At 38.3% G+C, this 14,833-nt stretch overlaps 1 protein-coding gene across 1 annotated transcript in view; it reads left to right on the top strand.

Annotated features, from left to right (window-relative positions):
* The window catches only part of ABCB5 (ATP binding cassette subfamily B member 5), a 101,551-nt gene extending 87,323 nt beyond the window's left edge, over window positions 1-14,228 (top strand). The window contains exons 23-27 of the mRNA XM_069461951.1: window positions 1,144-1,300; window positions 3,785-3,982; window positions 5,783-5,989; window positions 12,405-12,551; window positions 14,031-14,228. Of these exons, the coding sequence (XP_069318052.1) occupies window positions 1,144-1,300; window positions 3,785-3,982; window positions 5,783-5,989; window positions 12,405-12,551; window positions 14,031-14,228 (907 nt within the window). The remainder of the gene's footprint in view (window positions 1-1,143; window positions 1,301-3,784; window positions 3,983-5,782; window positions 5,990-12,404; window positions 12,552-14,030) is intronic.
* The last annotated feature ends 605 nt before the right edge of the window (window positions 14,229-14,833 follow it).

The following is a 14,833-nucleotide window of genomic DNA, read 5'->3' as shown; positions in this document are numbered from 1 at the left end:
CACAATTCTGCGAATATTCTGAATGCTTCCAAATGTCATTTGCACCCTTACCATTTTATAATTAACATGTTTTGAAACTGAGATCATGATCTATTGCAAACCTAAAAGGTCAAAGCTCTTCTTCCAGTCTTAGCTAAGGTACATGTTAATCAAATTTTGTTTTGGGAACCTTCAGAAAATACAATCCCCATGCTTTGCTTTCTAAATCGTGTAGCAGCACATCAGGCAGATAACCAGTGATTTAGCTTCAGTTATCTGTTCTAACTACATTATATGCAAAAAAAAAGAAAGAAAGAAAGAAAGAAAGAAAGAAAGAAAGAAAGAAAGAAAAGGAAAAAACCCACATCGTATCTACTGTCTACATTCAAACCTTACTACTGGAGTTTCATTCTTCCTATTGTCAATTAAATTCTCTGTCAAATCTCCAAGCAAGCAAGACTCATATCAAGGTGGCTAAGAAGTTTTACATTCACTCGTTGGGGCCTTTGATCTATGTCTCTAATTGGAAGAGAAATTCTTAAGATTACCCAAGCTCCAAAGATTATTTTGGTGTACAGAGCAAGGGATGATTAACACATGGTGGAAAATTTAAAAAGATAACTGTTGGCCGGGCGCGGTGGCTCACGCCTGTAATCCTAGCACTCTGGGAGGCCGAGGTGGGCGGATCCTTTGAGCTCAGGAGTTCGAGACCAGCCTGAGCAAGAGCGAGACCCCATCTCTACTAAAAATAGAAAGAAATTATATGGACAGCTAAAAATATATATAGAAAAAATTAGCCGGGCATGGTGGTGCATGCCTGTAGTCCCAACTACTCGGGAGGCTGAGACAGGAGGATCCCTTGAGCTCAGGAGTTTGAGGTTGCTGTGAGCTGATGCCACGGCACTCACTCTAGCCTGGGCAACAAAGTGAGACTCTGTCTCAAAAAAAAAAAAAAAAAAAAAAAAAAAAAAAAAAAAAAAAAAAAAAAAAAAAATAAAAAGATAACTGTCCTTGGGCCTTTAGCATTAGTGGTTGATGTCTGGGTCAAAAGATTATCTACTATTGTGCCCATTTTTCCCCTTTACTTTTAGATTAAAGTAACCTAAATTTAAATTTTAAATTGGACCCATGGATCTAAGATTCAAATGCTTTATCTTTTGATAGAGTTTTTACTGCAATTGCGTATGGAGCTATGGCCATTGGAGAAACACTGGTTTTGGCACCTGAATATTCCAGAGCCAAATCTGGGGCCGCACATCTTTTTGCTTTGTTGGAAAAGAGACCAACCATAGACAGCAACAGTCAAGAAGGGAAAAAACCAGTAAGCACAACTATGACTCCAAATGTCCACTTATTAAGTAAAGGCATTATTTGGATAACTTTGCAAAAGATAGTGCTATAGTATAATAACATAAAGAGTTAAAAGCATGTATAAAGATAATTTTATGGCTACAAAGGGGAAAAGGATGTCTTGTCCGAATTAAATTTTTACCTCCTTTATTAAAATATATATTTTTATGTTAAAAAATATATGCTTTCAGTTTATTTTAGTATTGCTGTGAGAGTGCTCTTGAACAAGTATTGATTCCTGTATTGAATTTTATGTAGACAGCCAAAGTTTTAGTCTTGTATGAAGATCTGCATTAGGGTTTATTTGTTTTTTTCTGTGGTAACCTATGCAAAGTAAATAACGTCCTGCCGCTTCAGACACTGTTTTTCATGGGAAATATATCTCCAAACATAAAAGGAAAAAAGGGAGAACTATATTTATTAAGTTCACATACACAAATAGAAATTTAGCTACAAGCTCTTAAAAATGGTGAATATTAAAAGGGAAATAATAGGGAGATTGCATAATTTCAAAATAAACCTCTTAATAATAGTCTTATACATTAAATATATATTCAATTTAAGACCTTTCTAGATATTTTAAATTTTAAAATAGGAGTAGCCATTAGATATATACTTAAAATAATTTTTTATTTAAAATTATTTCCCTCTAGAATTTTAATAGATTTATATGTATGACAGGTTAAAGTAATACAGCATCACTGGAGCTACATAATTATTAAAAGGAATGCCTACTGTTAGCGACAGAAATGAGATCTTAAAATTCTCAAAATAGAATGCTCAAAGATACACCATAGTGAAAATAAGATTTCATACTTGTCTTTTGGAAAGTAAAGGATGTAAGAAGCTATTTTTTAAAAAACTCGTAGGATTAATATGTATGATAATATTGCTGCTCATTTTTTTCTAAACATTACAATAAAGGAATTGAGTATCTCACTGGCATATGTTCTTATAGAACTATATGCATGGTATAAAATATGGAAATATTTCTTATAAATACTATAAAATTAAATTATTTAATCTTTATTTTATTTAATATGCAAATAATTCTAAGTATCACTCCTTATGCCTTTAAAAATTAAAATCTGATCAAACAAAATTGGCAAATATTGATAAGTATTGATGCTGGGTGATTGGCATATGGTCAGTCCATTACATTTTTCTCTTTCTTTTTATACATATTTGAAGTTTTCCATAATAAATATGAATACAATTAAAAATAGTAAATTTTCATATGTATTTAATTCTAGGAGTTCCCTAGAATATCTGTGAGCTATTACACAAAATATACACTAGAGTATACACAAAAATAATTGAACTCTCAATTTCTATGCAGTATTCTGTTTTTTAAAAGCTTTTTTGTACAAATAATATTCATATGTTGTAAAGGGCAAAACAGAAAATACTGAATAAGCTAAAAGAAGTTACTGCCACACTACACTTACATTTTGGCATACATATTTGCCAAATATATCCATATATGTTTTTTAATTTCTAGAACTGTTAACCACATATTGACATCTCATTCCTTTAACAACAGAATAATACCATCAAATATTTTTTGGTGTTCCTCCCCTCTACCTGCCCCTGTCTCTTACCTGTATGCTGGCTCAGTATGTGCCAAATATGACTACTAACCCTGACAGTAAGGAAATTTTTTGAAAGTTCAGCCATCACCACCCCCCGCACACACACACACACACAAATCCACTCACACACTCTCAGTTTATGTTAAACCTAACAACAAAATTAATATTTAAAATGCAATTGGGGCAAACATGAAGTTCAAAAGAACCTAAAATCTTATGAACCAAATACATAAAGGGAAAGTTAATGATTTAGTGATAGTTCTGGAAAGTCTTTTTCAAACCTCCGCAGGGTAGATTAAGTATGGGTTTACAAATCATCAACCACAAAAGAGACTGAGATATAGAAAACTAAACTTTTAGGCAAGTGTCACTGTCAAATAATGATCAACTGAAAATGAAGATAAATCAGAACTCAAAGCACAATGTACCTTAACTGTAAAACATGGCCCAGTTTACAAAAATGACAGGTATACATATAGTTTATGAGAAACCCAGCTCTTCTGAATTAAGCAATAAGGTTCTGTAAAGTGCAAGCCAAATTTTAAAAAGAAAAAGAGCAGCTGATCAAAAAGCTAATCTGCAGAACAGACTGCATCTGTGTAGCGAAGCCTAAGGAAGCGAGTCGTTTTTAAGAACTTGATGAAGTCCAGTAGTGCAGATAACCAGACCACAAATACGAAAATATAAACAAATCTGATAGAAACCAGTGGACAGTCAGCAGCTCTACAAAGGTGAATACACGTTTCAAATGAAAATGGCCGTGGAAACATGCACCACTTTCCGAAAGCAGTTAGCCAATGTGCTCCAATGTGTTACAGCTTTCTTAAGTCGCCTTTCTAAATTCTGTCTACTTCCTTTCCCAGGACACATGTGAAGGGCATTTAGAGTTTCGAGAAGTCTCTTTTTTCTATCCATGTCGCCCAGATGTTTTCATCCTCCGTGGCTTATCCCTCAGTATTGAGAAAGGGAAAACAGTAGCGTTTGTTGGGAGCAGTGGCTGTGGGAAGAGCACTTCTGTTCAACTTCTGCAGAGATTTTATGACCCTGTGAAAGGACAAGTGGTAAGACTGAATTTAAATGCATTTAATCTGGGGGTTAGGGTTCCTATTCCTAAACATTCACTCGGGCTCAATCATTCTCACTGGTTTGGGTAGGGCAAACAATGCAGAAGTTAAAAAGAAAAAAAATCTCTCTCTCAACCCTTAACTAAGAGAGCAAGTAAACCAGTAACAAAAAATGGTGATTAGGACTTTGAATTTAAATACAAAGACCCAAAGATTCTTCAGCCATTCTGGCAGCAGAAATTTTGATCTTATGAGCCATGGAATCCTTGTGGAATTGGGTGTTGGAGGTCAGGTCCAATGTCCACATCACAGCGCTTTATTCTGTTCTGGTTTTAGATAGAGATAATAGTTTCCTCTGCTCGTTAGTTCGGGTTTCTGCTGTTCCCACTGGCCATCCCCACCTCCCAATTGTCAAAACCTTATGCATGACCAAGGCCTCCTTGAATCAGCTCCATTAAGCCATGTGTCCGTCCAACCTCTTAAAATATGTAACCTCTCCATCCTTTGAACCCAAGGATTGTTTTTTCCTACCTGGCCCTTGTCTTACTGTAGCTTATATTCTGGTTTTCCATGGTTCTCTCCCCCTAGTCACCACCACATCACATACACCCACAAAAAGCTTCCTGTCCTGCCTCCTCTCCCTCACAAAAACCCGTAAGCCCCTAAAAATCAAAGACTGTCATGTTAGTCCTCATTCCCCTGCGATGTCAGTCTCTTCCCCATTACAGATTCTCAACGAATATTTGCGAAACAGAGTTGTCCCAAATGGCTCCCTCGAACCAGGTAACACTCATCTATTAGAACACAGTTAGCATACCTCCTCCCTCAAACCCTCCAGTGGTCTCCTACCACAGTTAGAATAAACCCAGTCCATGCCATCAGTCAAGGTCCTTCATGATCTGGCCCCTGCCTCCCTCTCCAAACTCTTCTCATATCGCTCCCCATCTCATCACGCACTGTGTGTCAATCTCTCTGGCTTCCTTAAATTCTTTAAACACACCAGTGAACCTTCATTCTTGCTATTCTCCTGCACAGAACCTTCTACTTTAACTTCCTTGCAGGCTCCCTGTCATCATTCATGTCATGGTCTGAAAGTGCCTTCCCTAGGGCCTCCTTAGCAAGCCCCTCCTCATGCCTCTCCACACCTTCCCCACTGCCTCAGTCACTATCATCCCATTACTCTGTCTCCAGGGTACTTTCTTTTTCTGAGTTGATTGAGTTACCTGTTAGTGTGTTCATTGCCTGCCTCTCTCCACTACAATATAAGCCACAGAGGGCAAGAGCTTTCTCTCATTTCCCACGGTTTCCCCAGTACCTGAAGAGTCCCCATCACGTAGCAGGCATGCTCATCAAATATCAGTTAAACGTTGTTATATGTCTGTGTGCATAAACACGGCTGTGTGCAAAATAACATATCTCTACATGTGGACTACTGTATCAATCTACACCTACTCTCTCATTTAATAAAGTTGGGTCCTGTTACAGAGGTGAGGGGCAGTTTGTCATTTTTCATTTGACTTCAGGAGAGAGCACCATGGTTTTAGTCCAGGCTCCAGGCAGGTCTCTGGACTACTCTTAGAAATGTCAGGTAAGTTTAGAAGTCAGCATTTTAGTGAGTCACACGCTGTTTGCTTCTATCCAACATATGATTTATGAGCCTTCCTCGGATAACATTATGCTTTGAAATAGCTTGAATTCCTAACCTTCTTGTTATGATTTGTATATGTTTGAATACAGTGAACCGTAACATGATACAGTTGGATCTTAACACATCATTCTCCATTCTGCTGTTGGCAGCTGTTTGATGGTGTCGATGCAAAACAATTGAATGTGCAGTGGCTGCGTTCCCAAATGGCAATCGTTTCTCAAGAGCCGGTGCTCTTCAACTGCAGCATCGCTGAGAACATCGCCTATGGTGATAACAGCCGCGTGGTGCCATTAGAGGAGATCAAAGAAGTAGCGAATGCTGCAAATATCCATTCTTTTATTGAAGGTCTCCCTGAGGTAAGAAAATATCTGAAATCCCGAATGACTAAGCTGCCAAGTAAGCCTAAGTAGTTACTGGGCCTAACTGGTTGTTTTTGTGTATTCCTTGCATTATACAATTTATTTATTGCCAGTCTCTAAAGTTAGATGCAAAACACAAAGTCAGATGTAAAAAGCCAAATTTGAGGTTTTCATGTGACTACTTTTTCCATGACAAAAATGCATTGATATTCACTGGATTAGCTTTCATATCTTGATTCTTCTATCTATGTACACTCTACCTGGTCCACACCACCATGACCCTGTCTGGACCACTGTAGTAGCCTCTTAATCTGCCCTCCAGTCTTGCTCCTGTATAATTCTTCTTTCTCACAGCAATCAGAGGAATCCCTTAAAACCACAAATTAGGTGCTATCCCTCCCCTGCCTGAAACCGCCTCATGACACCTGTTCGAACCTAGAATAAAGCCCAGACTCCCCACATGGCTGCTGAGGGGCCTGTGATCTGGCCCCCACTGCCTCCCCAGCGCCAGCCTTACGGTGTGCTCACTTGGCTACAGCCACACTGGTGTCTTTCCTGTCTCATGAAAACGCCAACTTGCTCCCCACCTGAGGACGTTTCCATTTGCTGTTTCTGCAGCCCAGACCTCCCTTCCTCCAGTTTTTTTGCATAGCTAGCTCCTTAACTTTCAAGCCCTTTCAAAGGTCACCTTTGCAGAGGCCTCCCCTGACCACCCTATTTGAAAGAGTCCCCACCACTCCAATCCCCTATCACATTGTCTTCGGGGCACTTATCATGGTCTGAAATTACCCTGAGTGCTTATTTACTTGTTTAGCGTCTCCCCTCCCCACTAGAGTGTAAGATCCTCGCCTGTCATCTTTGTCACCCTGATCTCTGTATTAGCCGTGACAATTGATGCAAAATCTCAGAAAAGTTAAAAATCTTGGCTAACTGTAGAGAAAGCTTCAGGACAATAAGCATTGATACAAATCCAGAAACAGTGCATAGAGACAAGTAATTGTAATTTTAAGTGCTTATAATGTCTGTGTTTACATGTACACACACACTCTCTCAAATAAAACAAAATACAAATGGAGATATTTTTAGAGACAAATATTTATAAAGTGATTTTTTATCTCACTTTAAAAGGAAATAGCCAAGTTTAACAACCAATATATCAAACAACTAATCTAGAGCCCTATTCTTTGGTGGAAGCTAACTTTTATGCTACTAGATCTTCCCCCACTGTCTCCTGTCCACACTGAATGGTGCCTACAACGAGAAACAGGCCATCAGTACAATTTCTCCTACTCTGGAAAGGTTCTACAGTACTAAGTATACTGGAAGGATTAACATACGTTTTATAAATAGGGTGACCCTTTGAATATCTTTCAATGGCAATTCTCTTTTTAACCAAGGCATTCACTTGTTGTTAATTTGTGATCAGATTGTTATCCACATAATCCCGATAGTTTGTTTTAATTTATTTATTGTAAGGGGCTGTCCTCCAATTATATTTGTACCATTTGATTTTTCTTCTTAAATTGTTATTATCTTTTATTCTTTACATTGTACTATTTCTCAAATTTACCCAAAACTACATTCTGTCAAGATTCATTGTGCTAACATTTTACAATAGCCTTTGACAACCAAGATGTTAAAAAAATTATTTTAAAAGATTAGCTTATTTCTCGGTGTTTTCAAATTTAATTTTAACTTACCTTTATATCATTGTTTTCCCCAAAACATGTTAGAACCTTAAGGAAATCTGATGCCAAAATAAAATCATTAAAAAATGAAAATCGGAGAATTCTTAGAAAAACTACATGTTATTAAATGCCTTGGATTAGTACCCTGGGTAGGACAAGGCTGCCCTCTTATGTTGAATTGGTTGGGGAAGGGAAAGAGAGAAAACCAGCCATGCATTACCCAGCTCTTCTGGGAACCAAGAGCTAAATGTCCACCATAATAGAGCAAGGATTGATGTAGCCACCCCCTTTTACAGATAAAGAAGTTCAATAACTTTTCTAAAGCTGTACCAAAGCTCAGAATTTGAACCTGGATTCTTTGTGCTATACGGTGGGGAGGTGGAGAGGTCATGACCATGGTGTTTCCAGGGCTTTAGAGATGGAAGCAAAGGTGCTCCACCCCTCCTTTCAGAAGGGCAGCCCAACGCAACTAGCACAGCTGGCAGGCAGGGTACCCCTGTATTCACAGTGTACCCCTGTATTCACAGTGATACTTGGAGCATGTTACGGCTCTGACCTAGGTATTTGGGGAAGAAAAGTAGAAGCAAACCTTGTAATTTGTTGCACTTCCTTTGGGTAGAATTAATTTTCTAGAGCAAATACATGGAGCCCAGCATCCCTTCCAAAATATAAGGCAATAGTTTCAATGTAAAAATGTTGGAGCAAAAGTCTAGAAGAGAAGTTCAGCTCTTCCACTCAATAAGCAAAAAATATATATCCACACAGAAAGCAGGCATAGGAAGAAAGTCTTCACATATAATGCATCAGGATACTATTAATTTTAATCCTCTCCAAGAAGTATTTAGCAAATTGAAGAGGTTGCCACACTTTGCTTTCTGAGGATTTCTTTTACCTTTACCTCAAACTTTGTGAATTACTCCATCTGTCACGTCCTGCTCCCTCAAAATTTGCACCCCCTGTCTCCACTGCTCCATTCCAGCATCCATGCGTTTAGTCACCCGACACAGAGCTACTGAGCACTTATTCTTTGCAAGCCAGTGGGCTTCTATTTAGAGAAGATAACCAAGACAAATAAAATGTAGTCCTACTTTTAGGAATATAAAGCCTAATAGCTGAGACGAACACAGATCCACAAAAATACAAATAATCACAATGCACAAAGAATGTAAACAAACTACTGTCTGAGTTTAGAGAGGAGTGGAGTCATGCTGGCTGGGGGTTCAGAGGAGGCCTTTAGAGAGTTTAGAGGTGACCTGAGAATTGGTGGAGTAGAATTTCCACAGTCAAGGCTATAAGAGCCCATTCTCTGTACTGAGGCAAGGGGCATGGCCTGAGCAAAAACAGAGACAGAAACTATGGGGGTATGTTCACAAAATGACAAGCAGTTTGACTAGAAATTAGAGTATATAAAGGTATGGTATTTGATAAACATGTAAAAGTAAAACTGGCCATTTAAATAGCAGGGAAAGAAATTTTAACTTTGACAATTACTAAGGAGTCATCGAAGATTTCTGAATAGGGAATAATATGTCTGGAATTGGACAATGGAATGTAGTGGTAGGGAGTGACAATGACTCAGGGAGTTTAGGAGATCAGTTAGGAGCTATTTCTAGGTTTTGAAGGCCGAAATTAATAATTATAAAGTGACATAAAACAAGGAAATGGATTTAAAAGATATAGTAAAAGTAGAATTGCCAGGACTTAGCTCAAGATTGTCTGTGGAAAGTGAACAAGGAAATGTGCAGCACACAGAACAGCCCGATGGGATAAAGCACAGAGCAGCAATGAGCGCGCAGAAGGCAGACACTCAGAGAACACTGCACTGGGGATGCTGCTTTGAACTGGGTCTTGAAGGTTGAGTAGGAGCTCACCCGGCAGAGAGGGGCAAATCCATTCTTAGCAGACAGAATAAACTCATAAAGAAACATATACATGTAAAATGGTTTTAGGTGTTTGGGGGAAAATTAAAAATCTTGGAACATAAGGCAAAGAGTAAGGAATTGAGGAGACCAAAATATGAGCAAGGACTCAATGTGAAGGTTCTGATATGCCAGGCTAAAATTTCTGGACTCTGTCTTATTAGAGATAGGAAGCTAGTAGACATTTTAAGCAGGGAAATGATATTAGCAAATTAAAAAAAAAAAACTAACTGTTGAAACTCAGCCTTTTGTTTGCTCATCCAAGAGGCTCCGTGGTGACAGCAGAGACTGCCACTAAAGGGGCAAGTCCCAGTGCTTTATAACAGTCTGGATGAGAGATATGCAGGTCCACATCTTCTTATCCCCAGTCCCAGATTCCAAAAGCTCTTAAGCTCTGTGCATTCCCCCTACACACACACACACACACACACACACACACAGATTTTGTATGTTTGGTGCAAACTCATTTGGTGGCAAAATAATGTGAGGCTATTTAGGCAAATGTAGTATTTATTTATCTCACTCAGAATGAAAGTTGAAATGTATCTGTACAAATATTCACATATTTGATTACCAGTTTTTGTCCCAGACCCTTCCGGGGGTGCCAAATAATATATAATATATTGTATATTAAATATAGATAATACATAGTAGGTGTATAATATATAGTATTTTTTCCTTTTAAGATTAAAAATATCAGAATTTTTAAAGACATGTAGCTCTGAGGGTTTCAGGTAAGGGATTATGGATCTGTCTAACAAGTCGAAGCAGGAGGGTGCAGAGTAAGGAGTCACTTTGGAGCGTGCTGACTGTAATGCAGCTATGGCATATCTCATGGAAACATCCTGCAGGCAGGGATTTGGGAATGTGGGCTTGGGGCATGGGAGAGAAGTTGACACGACACTGCCTTGACCTCAAGGATCCTCTGAGAAACACACCAGGTGTGGATGTCCCCTAATCCCCACATCATGGCTCCTTAAGTAGGATTTGAACCACTGGAACCACCCCTTCGAGCTTCTCATAAAAGAGGTGGATTTCAGCGCACTCACCATCCCAGTGTTTGCCAGAAAATAGGATCAGATTTTCAGTGAAACAGGAAAGAATGAACTCTATGGTTCTTCATTTAAAAAAGCAAACACCTTCAATTTAAACATATGCAACTGTTTCTAGGTGGCTATGAAGACAACGTGTATAGGCACATTTGTAATCTGTTCTGCTTAATGATGGGCAAAACTTCAGGATTTACTTTTCATCCAATTCATTCTTTAAACGTACATCCTCCTACAAGCCAGAGAAGGCCAAGAAATGCAAAGTGATTCCAAAGTTAGTTTTGGATCTTCCTCAGGTACCCTAGAGGAATTCAAGTACAGTTTAAGTTTGACTGGCAGAAAGGGCTGCAAGCTCATTAACATTCCCACCTCACCTCCCAATTTTTGGTTTAAGATTGAATCCTCTAATTTAAGTGGGGACTTTGCAGTGTTTGGAAATGAATGACAGACATAGTTTTATCTGATTATCCTGCCTGTGGTTCTGAATTTAATAAAATGCATTTTAGAAGGCAGGGGCCCGGCCTGCTGACAGTCCCAGATAAATCACAGAGGAGATAGTTAAAGCCTGTGTTCTCTGTAGAGCATTCACTTTAGAAAAGACACTTTTATTGGGCTTTAGTAATCCAAACGCTCATTGTTTGATATAAAGCAAGCACCTGTGCATCTTAAATTGAAAAGTAAACTTCAAGTTGAAATAAACACATTTTGTTATGAGGTTGCGCTACAGGTTCTTGACACCCACTCTGCCCAAAAGGCATCTCCCGGAGGCAGTCAGATACCGAGGGAAAGGCAATTCATTTAAGCTTCTCTAGGATATTGAAATAAAATAAACAGCATACGAATCACGTATTGCATCTTCCCTGAAATGCTGCTACAGGAGTCACCTTTGTAAGGTGGTACCTGGGACCTGCTTTCTCAGTGGAGCTGATCCATCCACACATTCTTGTCTGGGTACCAATGGCATAGGTTTCTTAGACCGTCAGCTCTCAAGGACTACTAGAAAGCAATGTGAAGCCTGGGAAGGAAGCAAAGTCATGGGACAATCTAGAAAGCAGGCAAGAACCTTCTTACACCAACTGAACTGACCAACTGTGATTTGGGACCGTGGTGGCTTCAGAATATGTGTGGAATTGCCTTTACCCTTCCATGGAGGGAAGTACTGGAGAAATGGGGTTATCAGTAAGTAGAGGAGCTGTGGAACACTGTGAAGTCACCATTAGCGTTTGGTGGCCTGAAAAGTGGAATAGACTGTTTCAAGATGCCAACCTAACTTATCTCCAGGAAGGTGCATGCACCACTGAGAATTGCATCTTGGTGTTTGGAGGAATGTGCCCATAGAGGTTTAGCAAGAGCCAAAGTGAAGGAACCCAATGATTTCTTTGTTGTTTTTAAATACTTTGAATCATTATGACCTGAAAATGGAAGGTAATATAACTTAATGAAAAAGTATTTACAGCAAACCTTTTCTTGCCAATAATTTTTTTCTTATGCTTCAATTTAAAAAATTTCTTTCTAGAAACATCATGGCAAAGGTCTGCTGTTTGTGATCAGATTAGATATGTAAATGAGATAGTAGTTTTTACTTCTGGTTTAACATTTATTTGCAACAAAACCCAAGAACAGATTTCAGCACTTGTTGGGACACAAATTTTCAAGGGTAGCAAAATTTGAAATATTTAGATGGTTCTTGCCCACAGGTGCCATGCTAATTTAAATAACCCAGCCTTGCTTTCCTAATTGCATGTTCCTGTAATAGAAATACAACACGCAAGTTGGACTGAAAGGAGCACAGCTTTCTGGCGGCCAGAAACAAAGACTAGCTATTGCAAGGGCTCTTCTCCAGAAACCAAAGATTTTATTGTTGGATGAGGCCACTTCAGCCCTTGATAATGAGAGTGAAAAGGTAACATTCTCTTCTTTCATCTCAGAATATAATATCAAATATGAACATGCAGTATCATGGAAGGAACCAGGCTCAGTCTGAGAAAAGAAAGGCCTGAAAAGAATTGTAGTGATAGGGTCACCAGTTCTAATTAAGGCTTTGACCTTTTTAAAAAAGGTCAATAGGTGGTGGGGGGGGTTGGAGAGAGTTGGGACAGAGAACATCTCGTGTTCTGGAAAAGTTTTCTCACTTGACTTGGTCTTATTATCAAAAGGGGCCCAATTCTTGAAATGTTTTTCCATTCAAGGAAAGAGCCCAAGAAAAAATACTTTTCCATTTTATTATTATGCCAATGATGCCAAACAAATTAATAAGGGAATATAGATGGGTAAAAGAGAAATCCATACCGCAGTGTCAGAGTCTGCTACTTACTCTACCTGCTACAGACTCTTAATCAGCCTGGTCTGAGCAGGAAACAAAGAAGCACAGGGACATACCACAATATACCTGAAGGTATAACCTTCAGATGCCTAATTTTCCTATGTCCTTCTCTCCTAGTAGTTTCTTGCACATAGTAGGCATTTCTTTAGTAAATGAATATTGGTTAAACGAATGATAATCATTAATATTTGTCAAGTGTTCACTATATGCTATTATCTCAATGCTCACAACAACTTGATGAATTAGCTTCTTTCATTAGCATAGCCATTTTACAGATGAGCACACTAAGGCTTAGAAAGCTTAAATAACTTCCCTAAATTCTATAGAGGGTGTCTAACCTAAGAGCCCAGGAAGTTAAGTTAATCCATATATGATTGCCATTTGTAGATGACTGTCATTCTTGATTCCCAAATAAACAGTGTGTTATGAAAGAAAAAATATAACTTTTAGAATTAGACATAGTTGGGTGATAATCCTGGATTCCTAGCAGTATGGCCTTGGTCAGACCTCAGTTCATGTATCAGAGAAATGAAAATACCTCCACCTTAAGGGTTTATCGTAAGACTCTAAACCAGATAGCCATCACTGAAACATTTTATACATTTAACAAATATGGATTTTCATTCCCATTTCCTCTATACAGCATTATAAACCTCATTGTTAGTTGAGATGCTATTTTAGCCAGGACAGTTCTACAGCTAAATCCTACCATAAATAATAATAATAATCTATCAGAAAAAATGAGGTAAATAAATTAGACAATTCTACTTAGGTGTGGAAATACTACTTCCTGACTTTGAGTTTAGAACGACTTACTCACAACCATTTTAGTAATTTTATTCATTGTCACAAATACTTTTCCAACTGAAAGTCTTATTTAATGCATCCATAATTACTTTCTACATTTCTACTGAATAGGGTGACTATTTCACAAAGTAGGGCAATTCCTTTGAGGGTTTGCAAAACAAAGAAAGCTATTAGATTACCTTAATTGATTGGACTTAGGCAGACTTATTAGAATCTAACGCAACCGCGATCACAGATCCTTCTCTCTTCCAGGTGGTTCAGCATGCCCTTGATAAAGCCAGGATGGGGAGGACCTGCCTAGTGGTCACTCACAAGCTCTCCACGATACAGAATGCAGATTTGATAGTGGTTCTGCACAATGGAAAAATAAAGGAACAGGGAACTCATCAAGAGCTCCTGAGAAATCGAGATATATACTTTAAATTAGTAAATGCACAGTCAGTGCAGTGACGCTGTTGAGTTAGCACATATTTTGGTCTCTGTGTAATGCAAAGAAGAGTACTTAGTAATTACTTGGCATGCTTTGATCTCTTTTATTACATCTACCAATACCTAGAATCATGCTGCTCAAGTGCAGACATGTCCTGTTCATACATCATCTTCCCTTCAGATTTTTAAAAGGAAACAAAAATTCATTCAATTCATGTGAGTGAATTGCCTGTATCCCTCACTTTAGAGAAATGTGCTAACACATTTGCTTGTAAAGCAGTTTTCTGCAAAGTGAATTTATTTTCCCCTCAACTTCTACTATAAAATTGGAAATATGTTGCCAGAGCAAAAATTATCCATTTAGCTAAGTTGAAAGTTTTAGCAAAGGTAGCATAAGATGTAGTTGGGCCTATGGCACTGCAGGAAACGTGCCTTTAATTTGGAATTTAAAGAGTTTTATAGCATATATTAGAGTACTTCGTGCTAGTCCCTTTTCTCCAAACCACAGGAATTTCTCTCATAATATCTCTCTCAGTATTTCTCTCAATAGACATATGCTGTTTTCCAAAATTACATGGTGTCCCTTTGTTGAGGGGGGACGGATAGGGATGATTACAATGTAAAAT

Source organism: Eulemur rufifrons, chromosome 29 (assembly GCF_041146395.1).
Source record: "Eulemur rufifrons isolate Redbay chromosome 29, OSU_ERuf_1, whole genome shotgun sequence".
Classification (NCBI taxonomy): domain Eukaryota; kingdom Metazoa; phylum Chordata; class Mammalia; order Primates; family Lemuridae; genus Eulemur; species Eulemur rufifrons.
This window is presented reverse-complemented; position numbering and strand designations above follow the sequence as displayed.